This window comes from Tachyglossus aculeatus, chromosome 21, assembly GCF_015852505.1.
Source record: "Tachyglossus aculeatus isolate mTacAcu1 chromosome 21, mTacAcu1.pri, whole genome shotgun sequence".
NCBI classification, from domain to species: Eukaryota; Metazoa; Chordata; class Mammalia; order Monotremata; family Tachyglossidae; genus Tachyglossus; species Tachyglossus aculeatus.
In genome coordinates this window covers 24,767,517-24,781,470 of record NC_052086.1, presented here as the reverse complement: position 1 = coordinate 24,781,470, position 13,954 = coordinate 24,767,517, and the positions used below count along the sequence as shown (strand labels likewise).

The 13,954-nt window shown below is 43.3% G+C and overlaps 1 protein-coding gene across 1 annotated transcript in view; it reads right to left on the bottom strand.

Annotated features, from left to right (window-relative positions):
• Positions 1-12,402, bottom strand: part of KNTC1 (kinetochore associated 1) — a 113,116-nt gene extending 100,714 nt beyond the window's left edge. The window contains exons 1-2 of the mRNA XM_038762895.1: positions 12,384-12,402; positions 5,056-5,227 (exon numbers count right to left, since the gene is read on the bottom strand). Of these exons, the coding sequence (XP_038618823.1) occupies positions 5,056-5,187 (132 nt within the window). The 5' untranslated portion in view covers positions 5,188-5,227; positions 12,384-12,402. The remainder of the gene's footprint in view (positions 1-5,055; positions 5,228-12,383) is intronic.
• Between the last annotated feature and the right edge of the window lie 1,552 nt (positions 12,403-13,954).

The window sequence follows — 13,954 nt, the reverse complement described above, 5'->3', positions numbered from 1 at the left end:
CCCATACTTCACTCATCTGCTTATATCACTTTCCTAAAAAATAGTTCAGTCCATGTCTCCCTACTCAAAAGTCTCCAGTGGCTGCCCATCCACCACCTCTGCATCAAACTGAAACTCCTTACCTCCAGCTTTAAGGCAATCAGCTCCCCGACTCCTACCTAACCTTTCTGATCTACAATCCACCCTGCACGCTGCACTCCTCTATTGCCAACATATTCACTGTACCTCAATCTCATCTGTCCTGCTGCCCTACTGAGAGCTCACCTCCTCCAGGAGGCCTTCCCAGACTGAGCCCCTTCCTTCCTCTCCCCCTCGCCCCTCTCCATCCCCTCATCTTACCTCCTTCCCTTCCCCACAGTACCTGTATATATGTATATATGTCTGTACATATTTATTACTCTATTTATTTTACTTGTACATATCTATTCATTTTATTTTGTTAGTATGTTTGGTTTTGTTCTCTGTCTCCCCCTTTTAGACTGTGAGCCCACTGTTGGGTAGGGACTGTCTCTATATGTTGCCATCTTGTACTTCCCAAGCGCTTAGTACAGTGCTCTGCACACGGTAAGCGCTCAATAAATATGATTGATTGATTGATTGATTGCTGCCGAACCCTTGCCCACATCCTCCCTGTCGCCTGGAACTCCCTCCCCTTTCATTCATTCATTCAATCGTATTTATTGAGCACTTACTGTGTGCAGAGCACTGTACTTCGTATTTACTGAGTGCTTACTGTGTGCAGAGCACTGTACTAAGCACTTGGGAAGTACAAGTTGGTAACATCTACAGCCGGTCCCTACCCAATCAATCATATTTATTGAGCGCTTACTATGTGCAGAGCACTGTACTAAGCGCTTGGGAAGTACAAGTTGGCAACATATAGAGACAGTCCCTACCCAACAGCGGGCTCACAGTCTAAAAGGGGGAGACAGAGAACAAAACCAAACATACTAACATAATAAAATAAATAGAATAGCAAATATGTACTATTTCATATCAGAAAGACCACCACTCTACCCACTTTCAAAGCCCTCATTTCCCCCTACTCACTGTCCCTCCTGCCTCACCTATGCACTTGGATCAAGACCCTTTAAGCACTTGATGATATTCATCACGAGAAGCAGCGTGGCTCAGTGGAAAGAGCCCGGGCTTTGGAGTCAGAGGTCATGGGTTCAAATCCCATCTCCGCCAACTGTGTGACTTTGGGCAAGTCACTTAACTTCTCTGTGCCTCAGTTACCTCATCTGTAAAATGGGGATTAAAACTGGGAGCCCCCCAAGGGACAACCAGATCACCTTGTAACCTCCCCAAGGAGGTTTGCACATAGTAAGCGCTTAACAAATACCATCATCATTATTATTATCATTATCCCACCCTCAGTCCCGCAATCCTTAGGTATGTATCTTTATACCCTGCCATTTTCTCCATGAAATGTTCTGAATACTTGGTCTTAAAACAGTCAACTATGCCTTCCCACATCCTATTCAACTTTGTGAAATATAAGTAAAGCATGTGTTTGACTAAACATTCTATGTATTCTGATTCCGCTGCTTGTGAATAGCTTGGCTGGCTCCTCCATAACTCCTCGAGGCAGGGAACATGTTTTGTGTGCCTACAGTATTTTTTCCCCAAACACTTAGTAGGCATTCAATACCATTTTGTACTTCCCAAGCGCTTAGTGCAGTGCTCTGCACGCAGTAAGTACTCGAATACAATTGAATGAATGAATTACTACTACCACCAATTAGAACTGTACAGTTCTCTGCACACACAAGGCTCAATAAATACCATCCCTGATGATTACACTAAGCACTGAAGTAGTGATCCTCAGACTTTGCAAATCCACAGACTACTTAAGGCAGGCTGCATCAAAGTCTTATTTTTAAAACAGCATCAGGGAAAGGGCCGAGAGTAAAAAGGAGGTGACCCATTTTCAAAAACGACAGGCCACGGGAATTAGCATGGCCTAGTGGAAAGAGCACATGGTGGGCCTGGGAATCAGAGGACCTAAATTCTAATCCCAGCACTGTTTCTTGCCTCCTGTGTAACCTTGGGCAAGTCACTTCTCTGTACCTCAGTTTCCTCAACTTTAAAATGGGGCTTGAAAACCCGTCTTCCCTCCTACTTAGACGGTGAGCTCTATGTGGGACAGGGACTGTATCTGACCTGATAGATCTGTCTCTATGCCAGTACTTGCCACAGAGTTTGAAACATAGTATTTAAATACCACAAAAAAAAATAAAAATAAAAGTCCTCAGGATTCAGTTTGAGAAATACTACCTGAAAGACAAACTACCTGGGGCTCGAATGCCCTGCAAATAATTTATTGAAATTCACACCTAAAAATATTAACAGGAATGTCATATGTGTATGTCACATTCATTCATTCATTCAATCGTATTTATTGAGCGCTTACTGTGTGCAGAGCACTGTACTAAGCGCTTGGGAAGTCCAAGTTGGCAACATATAGAGACGGTTCCTACCCAACAGCGGGCTCACAGTCTAGAAGGGGGAGACAGACAACAAAACAAAACATATTACTAGGATGTGCGAGGGCATAGGTGACCGTTTAGGGCCAAGGATTCGAAACATTTAACGTGGGGCTTTGACAAGAGCACTCGAATTCTGGAAAATGGGTAAGAAAGAACAACAGTTTCAAAACCGTGTTCAAAGCCACTTTCTGTTAGTCGTAGCCAGAATGTTTGGGGATCTAATATACATGTATATATGTTTGTACATATTTATTACTCTATTTATTTATTTATTTTATTTGTACATATCTATTCTATTTATTTTATTTTGTTAGTATTTTTGGTTTTGTTCTCTGTCTCCCCCTTTTAGACTGTGAGCCCACTGTTGGGTAGGGACTGTATATGTTGCCAATTTGTACTTCCCAAGCGCTTAGTACAGTGCTCTGCACATAGTAAGCGCTCAATAAATACGATTGATGATGATGATGATCTAATAGAACATGAATGCCTATTGTCCCTTTCCTTTATGTCCCAATTATTCTAAAGCTTTAACTCCCTCCTGAAGTCCACAGGGCCCCCCACCTCATGTCCCAGATGACTCTGCCAATTATTTTGGGGAATTCACCCCTGATGAGTTTTTGCTTTGTCAAATCTCCCTTCTCGGTTGCTCCGCTATATCCTCCCACAGGACTCTTCCACTCCTCTCGAACTAACCTACTCCTCAGTCTCTCCCACCTCTGACCCCTTGCTCAGGACTCTCCTCTTGCCTAAACTTCCCTCGCACTTTAAATATGCCAAGCCTAACCTTTCCCCATCCTCACAGCCCTTAAGAAATAACATTCCCTCCAGGCTATGACCAGTTTTTCTTCTTAATAACAACAATAATAATTATATTTGTCTAGCACTTACTAGGTGGAAGGCACTGTACTAAGCCTAAGAGAAGCAGCGTGGCTCAGTGGAAAAGAGCCCAGGCTTTGGAGTCGGAGGTCAGGGGTTCATATCCCGGCTCCGCCAATTGTCGGCTGTGTGACTTTGGGCAAGTCACTTCACTTCTCTGGGCCTCAGTTACCTCATCTGGAAAATGGGGATTAAGACTGTGAGCCCCCCGCGGGACAACCTGATCGCCTTGTAACCTCCCCAGTGCTTAGAACAGTGCTTTGCACATAGTAAGCGCTTAATAAATGCCATTATTATTCATCAATCATATTTATTGAGCGCTTACTATGTACAGAGCACTGTACTAAGCGCTTGGGAAGTACAAATTGGCAACATATAGAGACAGTCCCTACCCAACAGTGGGCTCACAGTCTAAAAGTCTATTATTACACAGTCTTATTATTATTATTATAAGTGCTGGGGTGGATACAAGCAAATCGGGATGGACACAGTCCTTTGTCCCATGTGAGGCTCGCCGTCTCAATCCCCATTTTACAGATGAGGTAACAGGCACAGAGAAGTTAAGAGACTTCCCCAAGGTCACACAGCAAACAAGTGGCAGGGCCAGGATTAGAATCCATGACCTCCTGACTCCCAAGCCTCTACCCGCTACGCCATGCTGCTTCTCTAGGACATGCCCAACCCCAACTACCTCCTCAGCATTTCTGCACCTACCTGTAGCATTTCTGTACCGATCATTCACTCCATCATATTTATTGAGCGCTTACTGTGTGCAGAGCACTGTACTAAGCACTTGGGAAGTACAAGTTGGCAACATATAGAGATGTGCTTTGCACATAGTAAGCGCTTAATAAATGCTATTATTATTCATCTTGATTGATTGATTGATCAATCGTATTTATTGAGCGCTTACTATGTGCAGAGCACTGTACTAAGCGCTTGGGAAGTACAAATTGGCAACATATAGAGACAGTCCCTACCCAACAGTGGGCTCACAGTCTAAAAGTCTATTACACAGTCTTATTATTATTATTATAAGTGCTGGGGTGGATACAAGCAAATCGGGATGGACACAGTCCTTTGTCCCATGTGAGGCTCGCCGTCTCAATCCCCATTTTACAGATGAGGTAACAGGCACAGAGAAGTTAAGAGACTTCCCCAAGGTCACACAGCAAACAAGTGGCAGAGCCGGGATTAGAATCCATGACCTCCTGACTCCCAAGCCTCTATCCGCTACGCCATGCTGCTTCTCTAGGACATGCCCAACCCCAACTACCTCCTCAGTATTTCTGCACCTACCTGTAGCATTTCTGTACCCATCACTCACTCCATCGTATTTATTGAGCGCTTACTGTGTGCACAGCACTGTACTAAGCGCTTGGGAAGTACAAGTTGGCAACATATAGAGACGGCCCCTACCCAACAATGGGCTCACAGTCTCACACACCCTATAGTTTAAGCATTTATTCATCTACATATCCATTTTTCTTCTCTTTTCTATCTGCAAATCATTTTGCCTGTCTCTCCCCCTACACAGTAAACTCCTAGAAGACGTGGATCAAGTCTTCTAAACTCTCCCCAGTGCCTAGTACAGTGCTTTGCACACAGAAAGTACTGAATAGGTCCTACTGATTGACGAATACTGCATTTTTGCTTACTCCGACTCACCTTCAGTCCCCGCTCTTACCTTCTCCGAAGACGATATCTTAACTAAGGTATCCACTTGATATAGAGCTGTTCCATGTTCTTCCCTGGAACCAATACTGAGGCAACCATTTCCTGTGTCATCACTTGTTAGCAGTTCAATTTCATTCCACATTTTTAGGAAGTTATCCTCTTGACTAGAAGAAATGTTTTCACTATGAGGAAAAAAAAGCACGAGATGAAAAAGCTAAAAATTCCCCCAAAAGTAGGACTCGAGCCAAATGGGGTGGATGCATATGTCGCGAAAGTTTTCTTTTTGGAGGCATCAGAATGTTCCTGCACCAAAATAACCGATGCTCAATGAGAACGGCCATTACTGCATTTTTAACGGTTTTTGTCAAAAGCTTACTATGTGTCAAACACTGTTCTAGAGCTGGGGGAGATACAAGTTACTTAGGTTGGACACAGATTTTATTTTGTTAGTATGTTTGGTTTTGTTCTCTGTCTCCCCCTTTTAGACTGCGAGCCCACTTTTGGGTAGGGACTGTCTCTCTATATGTTGCCAACTTGGACTTCCCAAGCGCTTAGTACAGTGCTCTGCACACAGTAAGCGCTCAATAAATACGATTGATTGATTGATTGACCCTGTCCCGCATAGAGTTCAGTTTAAGCAGGAGGGAGGACAGAGAACTGAAGCACAGATAAATGAAGTCACTAACCCAAGGTCTCACAGCAAGCAGTTCATTCATTCATTCGTATTTATTGAGTGCTTACCGTGTGCACAGCACTGTACTACACACTTGGAAAGTACAAACAGTGCTTTGCACGTAGCAAGCATTTAACAAATACCATCGTTATTAATATTATTATTACAATTCGGCAACAGATACAGCAATCCCTACCCAACAACAGGCTCACGGTCTAGAAGGGGAAGACAGACAACAAAGCAAGAAAATTGGCAGAGCGCGGATTAGAACTCAGGTCCTCTGACTCCGAGGCCCGTGCCCTTTGCGGCAGGCCATGCTGTTTTTCAGCATGATTTGTTATTAAACCCCTGGCTGTTATATGAATTACAGATTGGCAAGAGCCCGGGTTTGGGAGTCAGAGATCGTGGGTTCTAATCCCGGCTCTGCCACTTGTCAGCTGTGTGATTTGGGGCAAGTCACTTCACTGATCTGCTTAGAACGGTGCTTGGCACATAGTAAGTGCTTAACAAATACCATCATTATCATCATTCTCTGGGCCTCAGTTACTTCAACTGTAAAATGGGAATTAAGACAGTGAACCCCAGGTGGGACAACCTGATTACCTTGTATCTACCCCAGAGCTTAGAACAATGCTCAGCCCATAGTAAGCTCTTAACAAACATCATCATTATCATTATTATTATTATTCTCTGTGCCTCAATTACCTCAACTGTAAAATGGGGATTAAGACTGTGAGCCCCATGTGGGACAACCTGATGACCTTGCATCTACCCCAGCGCTTAGAACAGTGCTTGGCACATAGTAAGCACTTAAATACAATCATTATTATCATTCTCTGGGCTTCAGTTACCTTAACTGTACAATGGGGATTAAGACTGTGAACCCCATGTGGGACAACCTGATTACCTTGTATCTAACCGAAAGCTTAGAACAGTGCTCGGCCCATATTAAGCTCTTAACAAACATCATCATTATTCATTCATTCAATCGTATTTATTGAGCGCTTACTGTGTGCAGAGCACTGTACTAAGCGCTTGGGAAGTACACGTTGGCATCATATAGAGACGGTCCCTACCCAACAGCAGGCTCACAGTCTAGAAGGGAGAGACAGACAACAAAACAAAACATATTAACAAAATAAAAGATATAAAATAAATATGTACAAATAAAATAAATAAATAGTGTAATAAATATGTACAAACATATATACATATGTAGAGGTGCTGTGGGGAGGGGAAGGAGGTAAGGCGGGGGGGATGGGAATTAGTATTGTTATTATTCTCTGTGCCTCAGTTACCTCAACTGTAAAATGGGGATTAAGACTGGGAGCCTCATGCGGGACAAACTGATGACCTTGCATCTATCCCTGCGCTTAGAACAGTGCTCGGCACATAGTAAGCGCTTAACAAACATCAGCATTATTATCATTCTCTGGGCCTCAATTACCTCATCTGTAAAATAGGGATGAAGACTGTGAGCACCATGTGGGACAAACTAATCGCCTTATATCTACCCCAGCGCTTAGAACAGTGATCGGCACATAGTAAGCGCTTAACAAACATCAGCATTATTATCATTCTCTGAGCCTCAATTACCTCATCTGTAAAGTAGGGATGAAGACTGTGAGCCCCATGTGGGACTGACTAATCGCCTTATATCTACCCCAGCGCTTAAAACAGTGCTTGGCACATAGTAAGCACTTAACAAACATCAGCATTATTATCATTCTCTGGGCCTCAATTACCTCATCTGTAAAATAGGGATGAAGACTGTGAGCCCCATGTGGGACAAACTAATCGCCTTATATCTACCCCAGCGCTTAGAACAGTGCTCAGCACATAGTAAGCGCTCAACAAACATCAGCATTATTATCATTCTCTGGGTCTCAATTACCTCATCTGTAAAATAGGGATGAAGACTGTGAGCCCCATGTGGGACAAACTAATCGCCTTATATCTACCCCAGCGCTTAGAACAGTGCTCGGCACATAGTAAGCGCTTAACAAACATCAGCATTATTATCATTCTCTGGGCCTCAATTACCTCATCTGTAAAAGAGGGATGAAGACTGTGAGCCCCATGTGGGACAAACTAATCGCCTTATATCTACCCCAGCACTTAGAACAGTGATCGGCACATAGTAAGCGCTTAACAAACATCAGCATTATTATCATTCTCTGAGCCTCAATTACCTCATCTGTAAAGTAGGGATGAAGACTGTGAGCCCCATGTGGGACTGACTAATCGCCTTATATCTACCCCAGCGCTTAAAACAGTGCTTGGCACATAGTAAGCCCTTAACAAACATCAGCATTATTATCATTCTCTGGGCCTCAATTACCTCATCTGTAAAATAGGGATGAAGACTGTGAGCCTCATGTGGGACAAACTAATCGCCTTATATCTACCCCAGCGCTTAGAACAGTGCTCGGCACATAGTAACTGCTTAACAAACATCAGCATTATTATCATTCCCTGTGCCTCAATTACCTCATCTGTAAAAGAGGGGTGAAGACTGTGAGGCCCATGTGGGACAAACTAATCGCCTTATATCAACCCCAGCGCTTAGAACAGTGCTCTGCACATAGTAAGCGCTTAACAAACATCAGCATTATTATCATTCCCTGTGCCTCAGTTACCTCATCTGTAAAATAGGGATGAAGACTGTGATCCCCATGTGGGACAACAAACTAATCGCCTTATATCAACCCCAGCGCTTAGAACAGTGCTCTGCACATAGTAAGCGCTTAACAAACATCAGCATTATTATCATTCCCTGTGCCTCAATTACCTCATCTGTAAAATAGGGATGAAGACTGTGAGCCTCATGTGGGACAACCTGATGACCTTGCATCTACCCCAGCGCTCAGAACAGTGCTCGGCACATAGTAAGCAATTAACAAACATCAGCATTATTATCATTCTCTGGGCCTCAATTACCTCATCTGTAAAATAGGGATGAAGACTGTAAGCCCCATGTGGGACAAACTAATCGCCTTATATCTACCCCAGCACTTAGAACAGTGCTCGGCACATAGTAAGTGCTTAACAAACATCAGCATTATTATCATTCTCTGGGCCTCAATTACCTCATCTGCAAAATACGGATGAAGACTGCGAGCCCCATGTGGGACAAACTAATCACCTTATATTCATTCAATCATATTTATTGAGCACTTACTGTGTGCAGAGCACTGTACTAAGCGCTTGGGAAGTACAAGTCGGCAATATATAGAGACGGTCCCTACCCAACAACGGGCTCACAGGCTAGAAGGGGGAGACAGACAACAAAACATGTAGACAGGTGTCAAAATCATCAGAACAAATAGAATTAGAGCTATATGCATATCATTAACCAACTAAATAGAATAGTAAATATGTACAAGTAAAATAAATAAAACAATAGATCTGTACAAATATATATACACAATCAATCATATTTATTGAGCGCTTACTGTGTGCAGAGCACTGGACTAAGCGCTTGGGAAGTACAAGTTGGCAACATATAGAGACAGTCCCTACCCAACGGTGGGCTCACAGTCTAGAAGGGGGAGACAGAGAACAAAACCAAACATATTAACAAAATAAAATAAATACAATAGATATGTACAAATAGAGGAATAAATATGTACAAACATGTATACATATATACATATATACAGGTGCTGTGGGGAAGGGAAGGAGGTAAGATGGGGGGATGAGGAGGGGGATAAGGGGGAGAGAAAGAGGGGGCTCAGTCTGGGAAGGCCTCCTGGAGGAGGTGAGCTTCCAGCTCTTAGAACAGTGCTCAGCACATAGTAAACACTCAAACAGCAGCATTATCATTATTATTAATTTCTCTTCTTCCACCTCAAGTAACTGCTGTCACACTGGCAGGACCAAGGTGGAAAACAGCTGTTTTCAACAGAGCCACCTTGCATCATCATCATCATCATCATCATCATCAATAGCATTTATTGAACGCTTACTGTGTGCAGAGCACTGTACTAAGAGCTTGGGAAGTACAAATTGGCAACATATAGAGACAGTCCCTGCCCAACAGTGGGCTCACAGTCTAAAAGGGGGAGACAGAGAACAAAACCAAACATACCAACAAAATAAAATAAATAGAATAGATATGTACAAGTAAAATAAATAAATAGAGTAATAAATATGTACAAACATATATACATATATACAGGTACTGTGGGGAAGAGAAGGAGGTAAGATGGGGGATCAATCAATCAATCGTATTTATTGAGCGCTTACTGTGTGCAGAGCACTGTACTAAGTGCTTGGGAAGTCCAAGTTGGCAACATCTAGAGACAGTCCCTACCCAACAGTGGGCTCACAGTCTAGAAGGGGGAGACAGAGAACAAAACCAAACATACTAACAAAATAAAATAAATAGAATAGATAGGTACAAGTAAAATAAATAAATAAATAAATAGAGTAATAAATACGTACAAACATATATACATATATACAGGTGCTGTGGGGAAGGGAAGGAGGTAAGACGGGGGAGATGGAGGGGGGACGAGGGGGAGAGGAAGGAGGGGGCTCAGTCTGGGAAGGCATCCTGGAGGAGGTGAGCTCCCAGCACTTAGAACAGTGCTCAGCACATAGTAAGCGCTCAAACATCAGCATTATTATCATTATTATTAATACCTCTTCTTCCACCTCAATCAATCAATGGTATTTATTGAGCGCTTACTGTGTGCAGAGCACTGTACTAACCGCTTGGGAAGTCCAAGTTGGCAACATATAGAGACGGTCCCTACCCAACAGTGGGCTGACAGTCTAAAAGGGGGAGACAGAGAACAAAACCAAACATACTAACAAAATAAAATGAATAGGATAGATATGTACAAGTAAAATAAATAAATAAATAGAGTAATAAATATGTACAAACATATATACAGGTGCTGTGGGGAAGGGAAGGAGGTAGGGCGGGGGAGATGGAGAGGGGGACGAGGGGGATAGGAAGGAAGGGGCTCAGTCTGGGAAGGTCTCCTGGAGGAGGTGAGCTCCCAGCTCTTAGAACAGTGCTCAGCACATAGTAAACACTCAAACATCAGCATCGTTATCATTATTATTAATATCTCTTCTTCCGCCTCAAGTAACTGCTGTCACACTGGCAGGCCCAAGATGGAAAACAGCTGTTTCCAACAGAGCCACCTTGCAATCAATCAGTCAATCGTATTTATTGAGCGCTTACTGTGTGCAGAGCACTGTACTAATCAATCAATGGTATTTATTGAGCGCTGACTGTGTGCAGAGCACTGTACTAAGCGCTTGGGAAGTCCAAGTTGGCAACATATAGAGACGGTCCCTACCCAACAGGGGGCTCACAGTCTAGATGGGGGGAGACAGAGAACAAAACCAAACATATTAACAAAATAAAATAAATAGAATAGATTTGTACAAGTAAAATAAATAGAGTAATCAATCAATCAATCGTATTTATTGGGCGCTTACTGTGTGCAGAGCACTGGACTAAGCGCTTGGGAAGTCCAAGTTGGCAACATATAGAGACAGTCCCTACCCAACAGTGGGCTCACAGTCTAGAAGGGGGAGACAGCGAACAAAACAAAACATATTAACAAAATAAAATAAATAGAATAGATAGGTACAAGTAAAATAAATAAATAGAGTAATCAGTCAATCAGTCGTATTTATTGAGCGCTTACTGTGTGCAGAGCACTGGACTAAGCGCTTGGGAAGTCCAAGTTGCCAACATATAGAGACAGTCCCTGCCCAACAGTGGACTCACAGTCTAGAAGGGGGAGACAGACAACAAAACCCAAAATATTCACAAAATGAAATAAATGGAATGAATATGTACAAGTAAAATAGAGTAATCAATCAATCAATCGTATTTATTGAGCGCTTACTGTGTGCAGAGCACTGGACTAAGCGCTTGGGAAGTCCAAGTTGGCAACACATAGAGACAGTCCCTACCCAACAGTGAGTGGGCTCACAGTCTAGAAGGGGGAGACAGAGAACAAAACCAAACATATTAACAAAATAAAATAAACAGAATAGATATGTACAAGTAAAATAGAAGTCCAAGTTGGCAACATCTAGAAACGGTCCCTACCCAACAGTGGGCTCACAGTCTAAAAGGGGGAGACAGAGAACAAAACCAAACATACTAACAAAATAAAATAAATAGAATAGATATGTACAAGTAAAATAGAGTAATCAATCCATCGTATTTATTGAGCGCTTACTGTGAGCAGAGCACTGGACTAAGCACTTGGGAAGTCCAAGTTGGCAACATCTAGAGACAGTCCCTACCCAACAGTGGGCTCACAGTCTAGAAGGGGGGGAGACAGAGAACAAAACCAAACATACTAACAAAATAAAATAAATACAATAGATATGTACAAGTAAAATAAATAGAGTAATCAATCAATCGTATTTATTGAGCGCTTACTGTGAGCAGAGCACTGGACTAAGCGCTTGGGAAGTCCGAGTTGGCAACATAAAGAGACAGTCCCGAGCCCACTGTTGGGTAGGGACTGTCTCTATATGTTGCCAATTTGTACTTCCCAAGCGCTTAGTACAGTGCTCTGCACATAGTAAGCGCTCAATAAATATGATTGATTGATTGATAGAAGGGGGGAGACAGAGAACAAAACCAAACATACTAACAAAAAAAAAATTTGCAGTGGCTAACTAACTTTGACTTCCACGCCCAGCGGTACCTTCGTGGAAGAAGGCTTCCCCCCTCCGCCCTTGCAAGGGGGGGAAAAAGGAGAAGGAGGGAAGTTTCCCTTGGCCACACTCCTTCTCCTCAACTTCCAAAAGGCCTCGGTTTTCCCAAATCCATTCAAATTGGCGGGAAAAGGCAAGGCCCAGCCCTTCCTACGGAAGCCGGGAGGGATCGTCACCCTGCGAACGCGAAGGGGAAAAACAGGGCGGCCCCGCCCACTTCTCCTCACAACGCCTCAGGCCTTCGCCGCCCATTCAGTCATTCATTCAATCCTATTCATTCATTCATTCCATCCATCAATCACTCAATCGTATTTATTGAGCGCTTACTGTGTGCAGAGCACTGGACTAAGCGCTTGGGAAGTCCAAGTTGGCACCATATAGAGACGGTCCCTACCCAACAGTGGGCTCACAGTCTAGAAGGGGGAGACAGACAACAAAACCAAACATACTAAGAAAATCAATCAATCAATTGTATTTATTGAGCGGTTACTGTGTGCAGAGCACTGGACTAAGCGCTTGGGATGTACAAGTTGAATCAATCAATCGTATTTATTGAGCGCTTACTGTGTGCAGGGCACTGGACTAAGCGCTTGGGAAGTCCAAGTTGGCAACATATAGAGACAGTCCCTACCCAACAGTGGGCTCACAGTCTAGAAGGGGGAGACAGACAACAAAACCAAACATACTAACAAAATCAATCAATCAATAGTATTTATTGAGCGCTTACTGTGTGCAGAGCACTGGACTAAGCGCTTGGGAAGTACAAGTTGAATCAATCAATCGTATTTATTGAGCGCTTACTGGGTGCAGAGCACTGGACTAAGCGCTTGGGATGTACAAGTTGAATCAATCAATCGTATTTATTGAGCGCTTACTGTGTGCAGGGCACTGGACTAAGCGCTTGGGAAGTCCAAGTTGGCAACATATAGAGACAGTCCCTACCCAACAGTGGGCTCACAGTCTAGAAGGGGGAGACAGACAACAAAACCAAACATACTAACAAAATCAATCAATCAATAGTATTTATTGAGCGCTTACTGTGTGCAGAGCACTGGACTAAGCGCTTGGGAAGTACAAGTTGAATCAATCAATCGTATTTATTGAGCGCTTACTGGGTGCAGAGCACTGGACTAAGCGCTTGGGAAGTCCAAGTTGGCAACACCTAGAGACGGTCCCTACCCAACAGTGGGCTCACAATCTAAAGGGGGGAGACAGAGAACAAAACCAAACAGACTAACAGAATCAATCAATCAATCGTATTTATTGAGCGCTTACTGCGTGCAGAGCACTGGACTAAGCGCTTGGGAAGTCCAAGTTGGCAACAGCTAGAAACAGTCCCTATCCCACAATGGGCTCACAATCTAAAGGGGGGAGACAGAGAACAAAGCCAAACAGACTAACAAAACCAATCAATCGATCGTATTTATTGAGCGCTTACTGTGTGCAGAGCACTGGACTAAGCGCTTGGGAAGTCCAAGTTGGTGACATATAGAGACGGTCCCTACCCAACAGTGGGCTCACAGTCTAGAAGGGGGAG